We start from the raw sequence: 17,656 nt of genomic DNA, 5'->3' as shown, positions 1-17,656 counted from the left end.
CTCCCGGTGCCCCGCTGCCTGGCCGGGGGAGAAATTGGATCCGGCCTGTGCTTGGCCGCAAGAGGCGGGGATAGAGCCCTCGCTCCGGGGAGGATGAGACTTGCCTGGACTCCGATGTCCCACTTTCTCAGCCGCCGGCTGTGACCCCCTCATTTGCATCCCTCCTGTAGGTGGCAGGCAGCGGTGCCCCCTGCCCGGCTGCACCCGGTACCACCTTCTCTGAGCTGTTGCTTTTCGTCCCTGCGCCAAGCACTCTGGGAACGTCCTCCCCCATCTCACGCGGGTCAGGGATTCGTCCCCTGCCAATCAATGCCCAGCACTCTGCCCCCTCTGCAGCAGGGCCTGGTGCAGAGGGAGAGCTGGGGTGGGGGCGGGGGCATGGGGCCTCACGGCACTGCTGGCCACCCATTCTAGCGACCATGCTCATCCCTCACTCAGATCAGGAGACGGGGGCAGAGGGGCAGACATCTGACCCCAGCTCTGCCAGGGTTTGGGTGCCAGCAGACAGCAGGGGGCACCGAGTGCCCCTGCCAGTGGCGATGGCCGGCGCTGAGCCTGCCCAGCAGAGACCAAGAGGCACCCAGCCTGCCCGGCCTGGAGCCAGGCACCAGCTGGGGGTGGGTCCCAGCCTCGGATGCTCAGACCAGGGGCCTAGAAGGGGCAGGCAGGTGACAGGTGAGGGCAGCCCGTGCGCGTGGCCAGTTCTGGGAGTGACCATCTACCCCCACTGCAGCATGTTGGAGGGAGCAGTAGCTTCTGACTGACTGGGCACGGCCAGCTGGAAACTGGCCACTAGTGTCTTGGGAGGCCATGTCCACTCACAGCCAGGCATCTCCCTCCTGTGAGTGGGTGCACAGGAAGATACTTGGCCCTGGCCAGCAGGCACGGGGGCCCGAGGCCCATGCAGATGTTCACAATGCTCACATGCACGCGTGTGTGCCCACATGCATGTCTGCATGTGTGTGCGCACACGTCTGTGCAATGCCCGCATGTATACGTACATGGTGCTCACATGCACACAGTATACCCACGCACGAAGGATGCAACCACTGCCCACACATTACATGTACCCACACATGTACACACAGAGTGTGTCACGTGCTGATCCATGCACACACAACACATGGACACGCACACACATTGCTTGCATGCATGATGCATGTGCGTTCACTTGTACTGTACACACGGATGATGTGCTCACATGTTGTCCCCTGCCTGGGAGGGCGGAGGGGCAGCACTTGACGCGGCTATAGCGTCCACTGCCATTCCCGTGAACTTCACTGAGGCCAGAGAAGGTTCTGGATCGTGGCTAAGAGCTTGTCCAGCCATCCTGGGCACCGCAGGGCGCGCTCCCCTGTCCCTCCCGGGCACTGGGCGTGTGTTTCTCCGAGGAGACACGGGGTCAGAGCAGTGCCCGGAGCGCGGCCTCCGGCCTCCCACTGCCGCACACTCCCAGCTGGCGTTTGGGGGGCAGGGGGGACGGAGCGGGGCAGACAGGAGGGACCCCTGGCAGGGTAGAGGCAGGCGCCCCGGATCCCTTGAGGTGCCTCGGTCCCAACCCCCTCGTCTGGGACCACCGCAAAGACATGCACTGCAGCTTCCAGAGCGCCGAGCCCGGGAGCGTGACCCGCCAGGTGGCTCAAGGCTCAGACCCGCCTCCGCAGGGGACACTGCCTCCCCTACCCCCCGCCCGTTCCTATAGCCACGTCCGGCTTGGCACACACACACACACCTGCCTGCGTATGGAGGGGTCCCCCTCTCCCGAAGTTTAAAAAAAAATAATTTATTTCATTTCGTTAAAGAACTGTGATTTACAGAGTTACCGAGAGTTGAGTTCTAGGCAGGTGCTAGTTCTGAACCAGCCTCCCGGCCAGTGTTCACATCCCTCCCCCAGTGTCCCCGTACCCCGGCCCCCCCCACCCCCTCCCCATCTCACCTGCCACTGTGACCGGCCCCTCACAGCTCCGTGGCTGAGCTCAGGTCTCACGTTCTCAGTGCCGTTGGCTGTGCCACTCACCCACAGCGCCCGTGTGACCTCTTCCTCCCTTCCTTCCCGCTCTCTTCTTCCTCCCCCCGCCCCTCCAGTTGTCTCCCCTTCTCTGTCCTCCCCCTCCAGAAGTCAGGCCAAGGGGGATCTAGGCACCCCACCCCTCACCACAGGACGTATCCTCCCGGTACTCAGCATTCCACATAAGTGAGCCCGTCCCGAGTGTGTCTCCTCCCCGGCCTACTCCACGCACTGTGATCACTTCCGGGTTGCCGCAAATTGCGTGATTCCATCCCTCCTCGCCACCAGACCCCGGCCAGGAGGGCAGCACACACCCCCAAGGACCCTGGCAGCTGTTCTCCTGGTCCTCCGGCTGCCGGTGGAGGGGTTTGGGAGTTCTCCCGGGGCCACCCGTGTCCCATGTGGGCCCCCCATGCCCCTGACCTTGAGGAACATGAAGGCGTCCCTAAGCAGGGGCAGCTCCAGACTGGCAGCGTGTGGGGTCCCAGGGGTGCCCAGGGTGGTGTTGGCTGCCTTTACTCAGCCTCCCACACACAGCACAGCCGGCTATGTCCTGACCTGGGGGGAGGCCCAGTCTTGGTGGCTCCACGCTCACTCTGCTCAGCGGTATGTCCGGAGGGTTGGAGCTGGGGGCGGTGGGGGGCCCCTGAGGGTGGGCTCAAGGCTGGGACCCCGAGGGTGGGACCCTGCTGCAGCTTCTGGCTCCTGTCACTTGTTTGGAGCCATAAAGGATTTGGGGGGATGGGGGAGTAACAGGGAAGAATTTCTGTCGCCAGAAGCCCCCCATTTGGGGGTTGGTGCCGGAAAGGTCTCCCCCTTCTGCTGGATACACGGGGATGTGACTGCCATCAGGCCACTCACCTCTCTGTGCCCTGCTGTCACCTCAGCACCAGGGACACACACACACACGCGCGCACACACAAGTGCAGACATGCACTCGTGGACACGTGTATTACACCCATGCCCACATGCATGCACCCTGCTCTGGCTCACTCACACACATACACACCACCCACACACACACACACACACCTGCCCCCCCCCCCCCCCCCCCGTCTCGTGGCTGCTCCCTCGGGGCCGTCTCCCTGCCTTCCCAGTGGCCCCCCACCCGCATGGCCCATAACCCCCCAACAGAGTGCTCTGTCGGGGCCAGGTTGGGGTCTGCACCCAGCACCCCCCCATGGGCCCTGGCACAAAGGAGCACACATCTCCACCCTCCTGTGCCCCCGCGGACGGTGGCGGTGTCATGGGTACTTCCCAGAGGCAGACGGCGCCTCTCCAACCAGCCTCGAGCTGTGGCCGGCTCTGGGCACCTTCCCCAGGTTCTCTGGAGACAGCAGAGTGTCCCCCTCTCCGAGGACTTGACCTGGCAAGAGAAAGGGGACCCCAGCTGGGGGAGGCAGGGGAGATGCGGCCAAGGTCGTTGGCATTGGTGCCCCCAGCGGGACGGGAAAAGAGTCAGGGGTCCGGTTCTCAGTGCAGGGGCACTTGCACACGTGGGGCCCCGTGCAGCCCTTGGTGCCGCGTGGAGACCAGCCTGCTCCAGGCTCCGCTTCCGCCCCCGCCTGTGCCCGCTCTGGTTCAGTGCTTATCTCCACCCGGTCCCGGCCAGAGCAGTACCCGCGCCCAGCCACGCCGGCGGGCCCAGGGGAGGATGTGCCAGGCCTGGAGGGGGCCGGCAGGAGGCCAGCGGCAGGGGGGACAAAGTTGGTGTCCAGGAGGAAAGCGGGGGCAGCTCTGGCTGACCCCTGCAGCGCGGGCCGTGGGCCCTGGCCGCCTCCCACTGCCCCCCCCCACCCCGGTTCTGATGGGCCGTGCTTGGCCACACGTGGGCAGGGTCGGGAGCATCCATGTCAACCCAGTCCTCCCATGCCCAGGGCCTCTGTGCGGAGTCCAGTGGGGGCTGCAGAGCCCAGAGCCTCCACCCCTGGGACCCCGGCACCCACAGCCTGTCCAACCCCTGCCCCACAGGGGACGTCACCTGGGAGCAAGGCCTTGTCCCCATCACAGCTGAGGGGCTCCAGAGCTCTGGGGGGGTGGGGTGCTGCCTCCTGCCCCTTGGGCGAACCTCGGTCTCCCCTCAAACCCTCCCCAGTGTGGCAGGGCCTGGCTTGGCTGGTCCACACCCCGCAGGAGGGAGCCGGCCAGGGGGCTGCATGGTGCCCCAACCCACAGGTCACAGCTGCTCCTTCAGACCCGGGGAGCCACCGGCCTGGATCTGGGAAGGCCCCCCAGGTCCACAGGGTCCCACCTGCAGGAGAGAGAGCAGAGCTAGACACAGCGCAGGGAGCCTGACTCCTGGCTTGCACCCGGGAGGACAATGGGGGCTGGCCAGTTGGGGGCGAGCCTGTCTCTGGAGACTCTGGGAAAAGGCCACTGTGCCGGGGCTGGAGCAATAGCACAGCAGGTAGGGCGTTTGCCTTGCATGCGACCAACCGGGGCTCGATTCCCAGCATCCCATATGGTCCCCTGAGCACCGCCAGGGGTAATTCCTGAGTGCAGAGCCAGGAGTAACCCCTGAGCATTGCTGGGTGTGACCCAACAAGCGGGGGGAAAAAAGGCCACTGTGCCTTGGTTCCGGGGGGTGGGGGGGGGGGGGTCGGCGGGCAGGACCACTGTCCACACGGCAGGAAGGACAGGACAGCCTGGGCCCAGAGCACTGGCCCACATGTGGCCGTCCCAGCCCCTGGCTCAACACAGACCACCCCCCCCCCTCGGCCCGCACACATGATGGAGAACACACTGCACACGCACACACGCCTCCACAGGCACATGCCTGCACGCACAGACTCAGGAACAGGAGACTCAAGGGTCTGTGTGAGTGGTGGGCACAGGACCGCGGCCGGACCAGGGGCTGCTCCCCTGGCGGCAGCGAGAGCCACACCGGCCAGTGGTCTTCGTGGAGGGACCTGAGGGTCAGCACGTGGCCGCTCTGCCCCCCTGGACGCCCCCACCTGCCCGTGCCCCCTCCCGCAGGAGCTGCCCTGGGAGGCCGGCAAGGTGGGGGACCCCGACTTCCTTTCGCCGCAGGAGGGAGCTGATTTTTAATACTGCCAACACCCCCCCAGATGTGTACACTCTTTAACAGCAGTTAATCTTCAATTAAAATACCTAGAGCAGAAACTAAGATAACTGGTTAAAAAGGTAGAGCTTATTGACAATAAAAGTCTCCTTCATATTGCTTTTCTTAAAAAAAAACTCACATATTAAAAATGTCATTTTTCTGACTTGGGAGAAAAAAAACCTCCTTGTGAATAATGAAGGCGAACAAAGGCCCCGTGAGCACTCATCTCTCGGGGCCCATATGTAGCTCCCTGATTACTGTATCAGTCCCATTCCCAGATGCAGGAGCTGCCCGGCCCCGCTGCCCGGCACCCCGCACGCAGGAAAGGGTGGGTGGCGCTCAGCGGTCCCCGACTTCAGGCTGGACTTGGCAGCTGTTGGCTGGGGCTACTCACCCGCCCTCACCTGGAGGGCTGCAGAGGGGAGTGTGGGGTGGCCCAGACCACGCAGGGGGATACAGGGAGTGTGTGTGTGTGTGTGTGTGTGTGTGTGTGTGTGTGTGTGTGTGTGTGTCCCACACGTGCCAGCACCCCTCCCCCACCCAGCAGGCCTCAAGGCGGGCCGGGCTGTGAGCGCCCACACAGTGTCCATCCAGCAGTTCAGACTCCAACTCCTGCCACTGGTCAGAGCTCTGCCCTGGACCACCTGGGGCACCTGAGGGCTTGTCACACTTCCTGTCCTGGTCCTTTATCCCCACACTTTGTCCTTTACCTGCCTCAAGCTACCAGCCCGGGGGCTAAGGGGGGGGGGGGGCAATAATATGGGACACCCCTGATTGAAGAAGCTACCATATATGACAAGAATTTGGGGCACTGTGCAGGGGTGAGGGGTGAGTCCCTGCAGTGGTGAGGGGGATCCCGTCCAGGGGTGAGAGAGAGTCTATCCAGGGCTGAGAATGGATCTACGCAGATATGAGGTTGGATCTGTGCAGAGGGGGGTGGGTGAGTGTGGGTCGTGTGCAGGGGTGAGGGTGGATCCTGTGCAGGGATGAAAGGTGGATCCAATGCAGGGGTGAAGGTGAATCTGTGCAGGGGTGAGGGTGGATCTTGTGTAGAGATGAAGGTGGATCCTGTACAGGGGTGAGGGTGGGTCCTGTGCAGGGGTGAGGGTAGATCCTGTGCAGGGATATAAGGTGGATCCAATGCAGGGGTGAAGGTGGATCTGTGCAGGGGTGAGGGTGGATCCTGTGCAGGGGTGAGGGTGGATCCTGTGCAGGGGTGAGGGTGGATCCTGTGCAGGGGTGAGGGTGGATCTTGTGTAGGGATGAAGGTGGATCCTGTACAGGGATGAGGGTGGGTCCTGTGCAGGGTGAGCGTGAGTCGTGCGCAGGGATGAGGAGTGGATCCAGTGCAGGGGTGAGAGTGAATTTGTGCAGGGGTGAGAGGTAGATCCTGTGCGAGGCTGAGGTAAGGTCTGGGCAGGGATGAACACGAAGAGGCTTGGAATCTCCAGGAGACAGTGGCTGAGAGGCATATTAAAGGGATCAGCCTGAGAAGTGTCTCATCTGCTCAGCTGGGAAGCTTGAGTCTGTTCTAGAAGGATCTCTGGCAACAGCCCCAAGGGCAGACGAGAAGAGGGAGGTGGTGGAGAGCAGCCTCGAAGCTCGTGCAGGGACCCTGTGGGCCTTAGACAAGGAGCCTGGAAACACGGGGTCCCAGGCACTGCTCCACCCCTGCTGGGCACCCCGCGCGTGACCCTGGGGAGGAACCGGCCAGCCCCAGGGAGCACCCCCCTGCCCAGGAGGCATCGGGGCCCCGGAGCCTGCCAACCTCGCCCTCGCGGGGCCCCCCTAAGCTTTGTTCACCCCCTTTACCCACACGGTGCGGGGTCCCTCCCGAGTCGTCACCGTCCTAATTCCGTTGCCGGCTCAGAGCGGCTTCGGCAGAGGGTGCTTTTCTGTTTTTGAAGAATTCGTCGTTGTTGCTAAGAAGCTTAATAGAAATTAAAGGAGGAATTAGACGCCGTTCCGACATCAAAATGGGGGTGCGGATGGCATTGCCTCCCCCTCCCCCTCCCCCTCCCCACCACCCCCCACGCCATCAAAGGGGCCCGCACGGCGTGTGGACGGGGCGCCTGGAGCCTGGGCGAAGACGGTCTCGTCGCTGCCTTCCTCGCCGCCTTTGTTGCGGGGACAGTGGAGAACAGGGTTGATAAAAACTTAATCGCCTTATCTGCCTGGAGCCAACTGTGTCTGTTTCCGGGGGATCCCCGTCAGGAGGTGCGTGGGCTGGGCGGCCGCAGCCCTGTCCCCAAGGAGGGTCTGGGAGAGCCCAGACCCCCAAGCCCCACAAGGGCCCAACCCACCTGGAACCCCGAGCTCCCCCCACCCACCCCTGCAGGGCTCCGGAGAGTGCCTCCCCACCCCCACCCCGCTGCCCTGTAGGGCCTGACCCTCAGATGTGCGTAGGTGTGGGGTTTGGGGGTTCCATGGGTCAGCGCTGCTCTGTTTCCTGGGGTCAGCCCCCGCAAACTCCCCCCTCAGCAGTGCGCCAGCTCCGGCCACACGTTAGCCAGGGCAGGGCCCAGCGGGCACCTCCCTGCCCTCAACCCAGAGGGACCACCTGCTGTTTGTGCAGGGCAGCTGCGGACCCCGGTGGGACCAGGACACTGCTGCAGGTGCCGGCGCTCGTGCTCCAGGCCACCTCTGCCGGGCAGCCCTCCCCATCGCAGGCCTAGCCGGAAGCCCCTCTGCCACCAGCAGGACGACACTGAGCCCACTGGACCCCCCCGGCCTTGCCCCAGACTCCCTGGGACCTTGTCACGTCCACTCTCCCCCCAACCCCTTGTTCCGGGAGGAAGGAGCACCGCCCAGGCTGGAACTGGCCAGAAGCCCCGTGGGCCCAGGACGGGGCCAGTGACCCCAGGCCGCCCCCGGGGTCCCGTTCCCAGTGGGGGGATGCGAGCCACCCACCAGCGTGGAGCCCCCCTTCCGTCGGGCCCCCGACATGAAAGCGACACCAGCAATCGGAGGCAATTTGCGGCCTTTGATGGCCGTGTCCGGCGGCACGGGCCGGGCTTGGGAAACGTGCTGGGCGCATTCTTCCCTGATTACCCGGCCAGCGGGGCCCGCGGCCGCCAGCCAGTGGGCCTTTGTGTGGGGCTGGCGCGCGGTGAGAAAGGCCAGCCCGGCCCTGGGAGAGTGGCCCCCCAACCCAGAGTCCGGGGCCAGCGGCCCCCTCGGGGTCACGGAGGGCTGACCCGCTGCCTCCCGGGCCCCCGGCACTGAGCCATGCGCGAGGTTCGGGGACAGGGAGTTTGGGGGGTGTTTCTGCAGGGCCCTGAGAGTGATGCGCCCCCCCCCCCATACACACACTCTGCCCAGGACAGGGCTCCCGCTGCAGGCGTGGACGGCTCCCCGCTGGCCTTGTCCCAGCCCTCACGCCGCCTCCGTGTGGCAGCCGCGGCCAGGACCAGGGGCCCGACAGGAAGGCGGGTAGAGGCACGCAGGCATCGGGAGGCTGGACCCGGGACTCCGGGCCGAGGGAAGGGGACGTCAGTGCCGGCCCTGTCTACAGGCCCCATCCACATCACCCCTAGCAGGCTCAGGGAAGTGCTCAGGACTGGCCGGGGCAGGGGCCAGGACTGGGCCTGCAGTGTCAGGGGTGAGTTGGTTAGCAGCGCCAGAACCAGCGATGCCTTTGGCCTCCCGTGAGCCCCCCCCTTCTGTGTGGACCCCCGGAGAGCCGGAGGGCAGAGATGGTGCCAGGGCCGGGAGGTCAAGGTGGACCTTCGCGTCGCATGGGTCTAGATCCAACCCCTGCCTGCCCTCTGGGGCCCCTCTGGGTGCAGATCAGAGCCCTGGAAGGCCGTGAGCCAACAGGGCATGGAACCCTCCGTCAGCGTGCCCCGAGGACCACGTCCAGCACCGGCCATGCAGCGTGCTCTGCGGCCAGCCTGGTTCTGGGTGGGGCCGGCCTGGTCCTGGCATGGTGCTGCCTAGTTCTAGAGTGGGGCCCGCCTGGTTCTGGTGCGGGGCCCACCTGGTTCTGGTGTGGGGCTTCCCCTTGGGCCTGGAGAGAAGGGGGTTCCGCAGGGCCAGGCTGGAGCACCAGTGCCCAACACACTTTTCCAGGCACTAAGCACAAAGGTGATCCGGGGCTGGCCGGAGGGGTGGGGGTACCAGGGACCGAGGTGGTCAGGGAGACCGTGCGGGGGCGGGAGGGGGTGCCCGGGCTTCCTGCTCACAGAAGCCACCCGGTAGGAAGGCACTGATGGTGCTGGACTGCAGGGAGCACTCTCAGCCCCCTGGGAAGATGAGTGCAGACGGCCCCCCCGACACGCCCGCCCTGCCCTCTGCTCCTGCCCGCCCACTCTGGTCACCCCTGCCCCCAGCGCCTTCTTTCGGGGGAGGGCCTGCCCGCCGTGCCGCTGCCTGCGCTCCTCCAGCCCCCTCTGCTCTGGCCGTGCTCTCTGCCCCAGTCCCGGGCATCCCCTCCCCCCCACGTTTGTTGGGGAGACCCCAGCAGGGAGCCAGTGGCCGAACCTGGACCCATAGGGGCTCCCCTGCTCGCCCCCCGCCACCCTCACCTGCCCTGTGGCCAGTGACCAGGAAGGCGACCCCGAGTCCCCCCAGCCCCGCGGCCTTGTGTCAGGGGTCTGACCCAGGCTTTCTAGGGGTTGTGCCCGGGCCCCCCACGTCCCCGAGCCCCGAGTAGCCGGTCAGTGGCCCAGCTCCCCAATGCCAGGTCGGCTTTCAGGCTGGGCCCGCGCCCTGTGAAACAGGAGCCCTGGCAGGCGAGATGGACGCGATTGGGCCACGCCCGGGCCATCGCCCCCACGGGTGCAGGCGCCGGGCACCCCGCAGCCTCGCAGCCCCCAGACCTCCTGGCACCAGAGGGGCCGCGCCACCCGGGCCGTCTCGGGCCGGTGCCAGCCCCGTCTCCGTTTGCAGCGGGGCGGCTGGGGCTTCGCTGCCCGCGGATACCTGCAGGCCGGCCGCTCCCCACGGGCTTGGCCCCGGGCCATTCCCACGCCCGCACCTCACCCCAGGCGGGATCCGCCGGCAGACTCTGTGGCTCCTCTTGGCGGGGCCCTGGGGGAGACCCAGTGCTGCAGGTGCAGGCTGTCGTGGCCGCACCTCACCCCTGGGCAGGGGGGGCGGCAGGTGTGGGTGTCCAACACAGCCGCCCAGCAGCTTTGTCCTCCACTGCGTTTGCAACACCCCTGAGCTGCAGGGCTCAAGACAGATGTTTCCACTGCCCAGAGACCCCTCAATGCCCAGAGCTGCCCCCTCAGAACACCCAAAGCCCCCCTCAGAACTCCCGAAGCCCCCCTCAGGGCACCCAGAGCCCCCTCAGAATGCCCAAAGCCCCCTTCGGAATGCCGAGCCCCCCAGAACGCCCAGAGCCCCCCTCAGAACTATTCTGGGGTCCTTCAGCTAGCTCTGCCCATGTAGCCCACCCTCCCTCCTGGCATTTCCCATGCCCTCAGGCCGGTGGAGAGGAGCTCACCGTCCCCACCCCAGGCTCGCCCCAACACTCTGGGCCCTGCAGGCCAGGCCTAGGCCAGTGGGTCCCGCAGCTGGGCCTGAGTGTCAGCACCCCGCGAGACTGGGGGAGGCCGGGGGAGGCCAACTGGGGCTACAGGGGCCGGAAGCCAGGCCCTTCTGTGTGACAGGACTGCGTTACCTCTGGGAGACAGCAGGCCCCCTTCCTGATCTCGGGGCACCCCTCAGCTCACCTCGGCCTGGCCTGCTGGTGCCCGGGCACGTGGAGGGGGAGTGGCCGGTCACAGGGCTGTCGCGGGGGTGGCTCCATCACTCCCAGGCCTGGGGAGCCAGTGCCTCACCCCTCTGCTGGGCAGTGCCACCTGTCAGTGACCACGAGGCTGCACTGCTGTTGGGGTACAGGGTCCAAGGGGCTCCAGAGGACGGGGCTGTGCGGGATCTGGGAAATATGGAACAGCCGTGTGGGGTCCAGGGCACACAGAACAGCCATGCGGGGTCCTGGGGTACAGGAAACAGCTTTGCGGGGTCCTGGAGTACAGGGAACAGCCGTGCGGGGTCTCGGGGTACAGGGAACGGCCATGCAGGGTCTCAGGGTACAGGGAATGGCCATGCGGAGTCTGGGGGTACAGGGAACATATGTGTAGGGTCCTGGGCTCAGAGAACGGCCGTGCGGAGTCCCGGGGTACAGGGAACGGCCATTCGGGGTCCCAGGGTACAGGAAGTGGCTGTATGGGGTCTCGGGGGTACAGGGAATGGTCGTGCAGGGTCCTGGGCTCAGGGAACAGCCATGTGGGGTCTGTATCCCGGGCCCGGGCTCCGGTGGTGGAGCCTACGTGGGCCCTGCGTTCATGCTCACATCAGAGGGCCTGGGTGTTTCAGGGTCCCCCGCAGACAGCAGGGCCCCACCTGTGCTCGGACTGGAGGAGGCCGAGGCTTGCGAGGGCCCAAGAAGCAGCGGAACCAGCCCAACCTCTGCCCAGCCCAGGCAGATGGAGCTGTGAGGGCGGGGGGGGGGGGGGGGGGGGGGTAGGGGAGGTCAGGGCACAGGGCCACCTGCCTGGGGCTCACAGGCAGAGAGTTGGGGGGAAGGGTCTCAGAAAGGCCCGGGGAACCTTCGGGGGAACAGCCCAGGCTTTGCCCCCAGCGGGCACATGCCCAGTAGTGACCAGGGAGACCCTGGTCACAGCGGGGGTTCCTATGGACACTGGCACCCACCCCGCGGGCAGCTGGGGACAGGGGACACAGAGCTGGGCCCAGGGACAGGCTCTCCCGATGCCTTGCAGGTGGCCTCAGCCCCGAGTCCAAGGCCCTCCTGACCCCCGCACAGAAGAAGCGGAACCGCGCCGGCCGGGGGGAGCCCGGCAAGCCTGAGGACGGCCCCGAGCGGCCGGAGCCCGCCCAGCACGTGACCCTCAACCTGTCATTCAAGCGCTACATCTTCGACAGCCAGAAGCGCCTGGTGCAGACGCCGTGACCTCTGGTCCAGGCCTGCCTCTCCGGGCTGGCCATGCGGAGCTCACTCTGCCCGTCCCAAGGCCCCTCCCGGCCCAGCACGGGCCAGGCCAGGCACGGGCGTCGCTGTGAGCTGGAAGCTGTGGTCAGGGGTCTCCACCCTGGCCCTGGGCAGTTGCGCCCTCACCTGTGGCCAATAAAGACTCATGACCCCACCCCTGCCAGCCTCCTCATTTCTCGGGGGTCTCCCTCAGCCTCCCTGAGGGAGATGGGCCCCTAGGCAAGTGGGGGACCCCCAGGGTTCCTCTGGACAGTGAGTTTCAGGGGTGCTGCTGGGAGGAAAGGCCTGGGGAGTGGACAGAGGCAGGCCAGGGGACCTGACCTCCAGCTGGACCTCCAGAGCCCCCTGGGCAGCTGCCTTCATGTTCTGGGCTCAAGCATGGAGAAGAGGGGTGAGTATCCAGGGTTTCCCGTGGCCCCCAAAGCCTAGGAGACCCTCTCTGGGCCCTGCCCGGCACTCAGGCCAGCCCAGCCCACGCCCAGCTGCCGGCCCAGGAGAGATGGACACCGCCACAGGCGCACAGGCCTCTGGGGAGCAGCTGGCACGCCCCAGCCCAGCCCCAGACGGCCACAGAGCCACATTCATCCCGCTAATCGGTGCAGTGCTTTAATTTGCAAAAATGGCATTTAAAATATTAACCGGGGCCCCTGGTGATCAAATGACAGCTGGCTAAGCCCTGCACTGAGGGCAGGGGGAAGGGAGGGGGCGGGCCTTGGGCATAGTGGGGACCCCCGGACCCACGACAGGGACCCATGGGCACTCATGACGGGGACCTATAGACACCCACGATGGGGACCCACAGACACGACAAGGACCCACAGGCACCCATGACAGGGACCCACAGCACCCACGACGGAGACCCACAGACATCCATGATGGGGACCCACAGACACCCATGACGGGGACCTCCGGGCACCCACAATGGGGACTCCTGGGCACTCACAGCTGAGTTCTGCATGGAGACCAGAGTGTGGCTAGGAGTCAGGCAACAGGGCGGCTGCCCTGAGCCAGTTCCCTGCTCCCTGGAGCCCCTCTACCCCCAGGAGACCCTCCAGTGGCCTCAAGATGCCTTTTTGAGCTGGGACTCCCCGAGGACCCTCTGTCCAGGAGCATGCGAGCAGGCATGGGCCTTGGAGGGAGGGCACGGAGCAGGCTCTGAACTCAGCTTCCACACAGGACGTGCCCGAAGTGAGAACTTGTAAGGGTTGAGAGTGCTGAGGCTGGGAACACAGGCTGGAACCCCCACAGCCCGCATGACCCGTGTGTGTGTGTGTGTGTGTGTGTGTGTGTGTATGTTGGGGTGGGGCCTCCACCCTCCGTGCCTCAGTTGCCCTGCAGGTGAACGAGGAGGCTGAGAGCCGCCTCTCAGGGTCCCCTTCCCCACAGCCCTGCAGGTAGGGGCACAGACCCGAACCCCCACAGCGTGGGAGCCACGAGGAGGCAGCCGCCCCTGGAGCCCAGCTGACTGGCAGGGCAGACCCCCGAGTGCCTATCAGCCTGTGAGGGGGGGGTGTGCCCAGCTTCCTGCCACCACTGTCTGCTCCCCCTGCCCCATGCCCCTGCCAAGAAGCCCTCCGTGTTGGGGTTGGAGTGATAGCACAGTGGGTAGAGTGTTTGCCTTGCACACAGCCGACCCGGGTTTGATTCCCAGCATCCCATAGGGTCCCCTGAGCACCGCCAGGAGTAACTCCTGAGTGCAGGGCCAGGAGTGACCCCTGTGCATCGCTGGGTGTGACCCAAAAAGCAAGCAAGCAAGAAAGAAAGAAAGAAAGAAAGAATCCCTTCGTGTTTTACAGAGTCCAGGACACTGCCGCCATTTCCCAGACCAGGTGGCTGGTGCTTGCCACAGTGGGGGGCTGGGGGTCGCCCCCTTTCCAGGCTGCAGCCTTGACTTCTGGTAGAACCGGGATTTGAACTCAGGCTTTGGCCAAGTCCTGTCTCCCCTAGCACCTTGGGTGAGTCCTGGGGGAGAGAGGAGGCCTCAGGCGTCCTGTGTGGGTGCAGTGCCCACCTCCCAGCCCCCAGCCCAAGCAGATGAAGTCACGGGCCAGGCCGGGTCCAGGAGGGGCAGTGTGATTGGCAGGCCCCGGAGCAGCGGGGCTAATGCACCGGCAGCAGATAAGGCTTATCTGGAAATGTCCCCGAGTCCTCGGATGCAAGCGGGCTTCTGGGTTAATATATTTGTGCCAGATAAAGTCCGGTCAACGGGAAGCCCCGGGGCTGGCCAGGAGAAGGGGCAGCTCTGTTCTCCCAGGCCTCCTGCCCTGGGCGTGTGTGGGTGTATGTGAGTGTGTGTGTGTGTGTGTGTGTCTGTGTGCCTGTGTCAGAGTCCATGTGTGTGGCCCTGTGTGTGAGCCTGTGTCGGCATCTGGGCCCTGTACCTCTGTGTGCATGTGTGTCTCTGTGTATCTGTTGGTGTGTGTCTGTGTCTGTGTCTGTGTTTGTGTATCTGTGTGTAGATCAGTGTGTATATATCTTTGTGTGTGTCTGTGTCGGTGTGTGTGACTGTGCATATATACGTGCAGGTGTGTCTGTGTGTATATCTGTCAGTGTGTGTTCTGTGTGTGTATCTGTGTGTTTGTGTGTCTGTATGTTTGTGTGTCTGTATGTGGTTGTGTGTACATCAGTGTGTATATCTATATCTGTGTGTGTGTGAGTATATATACGTGCAGGTATGTCTGTGTGTATATCCGTCAGTGTGTGTCTGTGTGTGTATCTGTGTATTTCTGTCTGTGTATGTGTCTGTGTGTACATCAGTGTGTGTATATCTATATCTGTGTGTATGTATATACATGCAGATGTGTCTGTGTGTATATCCGTCAGTGTGTGTCTTTGTGTGTATCTGTATGTTTGTGTGTCTGTGTGTAGATCAGTGTGTGTATATCTGTATCTGTGTGTGTGTGTGTGTGTGTGTGTATGTCCACAGAGCTGCCCATCCCCCAGGCTGCAGACCCTCTGAACTAGGGACCCTCTTTCCCAGGATTAGGGGGTGTTGACAGAAGGGGCTGTCACCCCTTCCACAGACCCAGACCCACCTCGAGGGGGCCCATGGCATCTCAGTGCTAGCACCCGCCCCCGCCAGACTAGGGGTTTGGTGTTCGGTTTCTGTGTGTGGGAAGACCAGGGAGCCCCAGCCCATGCTGTCCCCCTGCTTTGTCTGAGGTGGCAGGTCTTGAGGAGTGAGTAGGATTTGGGGGACGGCGGTGCTGAGGTCACCGTGATCGAGGTGAGAAGGCTGAGCCCATGACCCCTCCGGTTACCCTGACTCCAGGTCCACCCCCCCCAGCCCTGATTAGAAAGAGTAATTAGCGCCTGGCTGATAACAGAGTCGTTAATTAGCCCAGCTCAGCAGCCAGCAGCCTGGGGTGGGGGTGGGGCTGGCACCCGGCTGGGTTTCAGGGGGCTGCTGCTCCCACTCGACCTACCCCTCACTGGCACCTGCAGCGAGACCCAGTACCTCCGGGCCCGGCCTGCTGCCCACTCCCAGGGGCAAGTTTCGGGGCTCCCCAACTGCCCGCAGCCGTGACCCCGTTATCGAGACCCTTCACGCAGGCCTTGGGCCTGGAGAGACCAGAGGGCTGGGGAAGCCCCAGGGTGTCTGGGGAGGGGAGGGTGAGTGGGAACAGTTTGGAAAGAGACCCAACCCCCCTCCCCTGACCCCTGGCTGCCACCCACACCTACAGGTCAGAGGTCACACACCTGCCCAGCCATCAGACCCATGGGGAGCCTGGCAAATGCGTCCAGGTGCCCACACCCCAGGGGACACTCAGGGCCAGCAGCGAAGGCCAGCCATTCTAGCAGGTCAGGGGCACCCCGAGGCAGGAGACCGCGGGGTCCCCATCAACCATGCGGTGAGCAGGGCCAGGTGAGGCATGTCCCCCCGTCCCCCGCCACCAGCCCAGAGGAAGACAAATGTGTGTGTGAAGGAGACCGGGCCTGGGGACAGGCGGGGATCTCTGGGGGCCCCAGGGGGCCTGGTAGCTGTGGTGGGTGCCAGGACTGTGGGTCCCATGGCTAAGATGCAGCCCTGGTCCCCTTCATGGGGGCAACAGGACCAACCCCATGGAGCCCCCACTCAGCATGCCCACTGCTCGCTCAAGGGGACACATGCACCCCTGCTCCTGGGCCCTGGCAGCTCCCCTTCATCTTAGGGTCCCCCAGCAGCACCCCTGCATCCTGGACCCCCAGCAGCACCCCTGCGTCCTGAGTCCCCAGCAGCACCCGTGCATCCTGAGCCCCCCAACAGCACCCCTGTGTCCAGGGCCCCAGGTGGCCCTTTGGGGCCTCCCGTAGTGTGTCTCCCAGTTCCTCAGGCCCTCGCCCGGGCCGCGTCCTCACACCCTCCTTTCTGCCCTGCCCCGGGCACTCAGAGGAGCCCCCAGATGCCCCACTGGGGGTGGCAGAGGCCAGTGGCTCTGCTCAGTGGGGAGCTCAGGCTGTCCTGAGGCCAAGGAGTGTGGCAGGGTGGGCTGGAAGGAGAAGGACCCTGGACGCCCAGCTTCCTGGTGGCTTCCTTCGCACGGGGAAACTGAGGCAGTAGGTGAGGCAGCTCCAGCCGCCGGCACCAGGGCTGGACTGTGGCAGCGCACACGCCCCCAGGCAGATGGGGGTCTGGGGCGTCTGTGGAGACACGCTGCCAGCCGGGCCCCCTGCCCCGTGGACAGCTGGGCGGGCTGCTGATAAGGACAGACCGTTGTCGGAGTCACAGGGTGCCCAGATAAACAGATAAGTATCTCCCGGTGGCCGGAAGGTGGGAGGAGGCGGCCGGTGGGGCGCCCACATCTCGGGTGGAAACACTGAGGCCTGGACTGAGCCCCCCCCCACCCCGCCCCACTTTCCCACAGTCAGAAGCCTCTGCTGGGCCCTGGGCAGCTCTGCACTTGCTGAGTGGGGGACAAGTCTGGTCATGTCAGGAGACCCTGACCCTGAGCCCAGCCCTCGTGCAGCCCAGGCCCACGGCAGCCAGTGTCCCCTCTGGACGGGACTCCTGCCCTGGGCCGGCCCCTCCCCGTGCCACCAGGAGCCCCTGCAAAGCGCCTGCGGGTGGACTCGAGGCCTTGAGTTTCGTGCCCGGCCTCGCCCACACGCCCAGCACCTTTCTGGGGTGCCCCCTGGGGTGAGGGTCCCTGATGTCATCACCAGTGCGCCGTTATCACAGCAGCAGTGACAAGGGAAAGGGAAGGAGCAAAATCAACTGAAAAATGGAAAAAGGGAACGGACCTCCCCAAGCCCTGAGTGTGAGTCTGAGTGAGGATTCTAGGAAGTCGGGGCGGCCACCAAGGGTGGGTGTGGGGACCGTCCCTCCCGCCTGGGGTTCAGGGAGCCACAGGCCTGCCAGGAAACCCTCTGGACACCCACAGGGGGAGACACCTCACAGGGAGCCCCGTCGACACAAGAGCCGACCGTGAACCCACTCAGCCTGCAGGACCCTGGGGGGGAGGGGGTCCCCCAACAGGAGGGTCTGCCAGATGCCAGGACCCAGAGCCAGGGACTGTGTGGGGGGACAGGCAGATGGGGCCGGCAGCAGAGAAAGACCCAGAAAGCCCCCCAGAGCGAGAGCCGGGAGGGCGGGGGGGGGGGGGGGGGCGCGGGCAGCCCTGCTCTGATTGGCCGGGACTGACGGCAA

At 64.9% G+C, this 17,656-nt stretch overlaps 1 protein-coding gene across 1 annotated transcript in view; it reads left to right on the top strand.

Annotated features, from left to right (window-relative positions):
* Window positions 1-12,147, top strand: part of EEFSEC (eukaryotic elongation factor, selenocysteine-tRNA specific) — a 181,535-nt gene extending 169,388 nt beyond the window's left edge. Inside the window, exon 7 of the mRNA XM_056129120.1 lies at window positions 11,801-12,147. Coding sequence (XP_055985095.1) covers window positions 11,801-11,991 — 191 coding nt within the window. The 3' untranslated portion in view covers window positions 11,992-12,147. The remainder of the gene's footprint in view (window positions 1-11,800) is intronic.
* The last annotated feature ends 5,509 nt before the right edge of the window (window positions 12,148-17,656 follow it).

This window comes from Sorex fumeus, unplaced genomic scaffold (assembly GCF_029834395.1).
Source record: "Sorex fumeus unplaced genomic scaffold, SorFum_2.1 ptg000072l, whole genome shotgun sequence".
NCBI lineage: Eukaryota > Metazoa > Chordata > Mammalia > Eulipotyphla > Soricidae > Sorex > Sorex fumeus.
The sequence above is the reverse complement of the archived record's forward strand: the minus strand, read 5'-3'. Positions and strand labels throughout refer to the sequence as shown.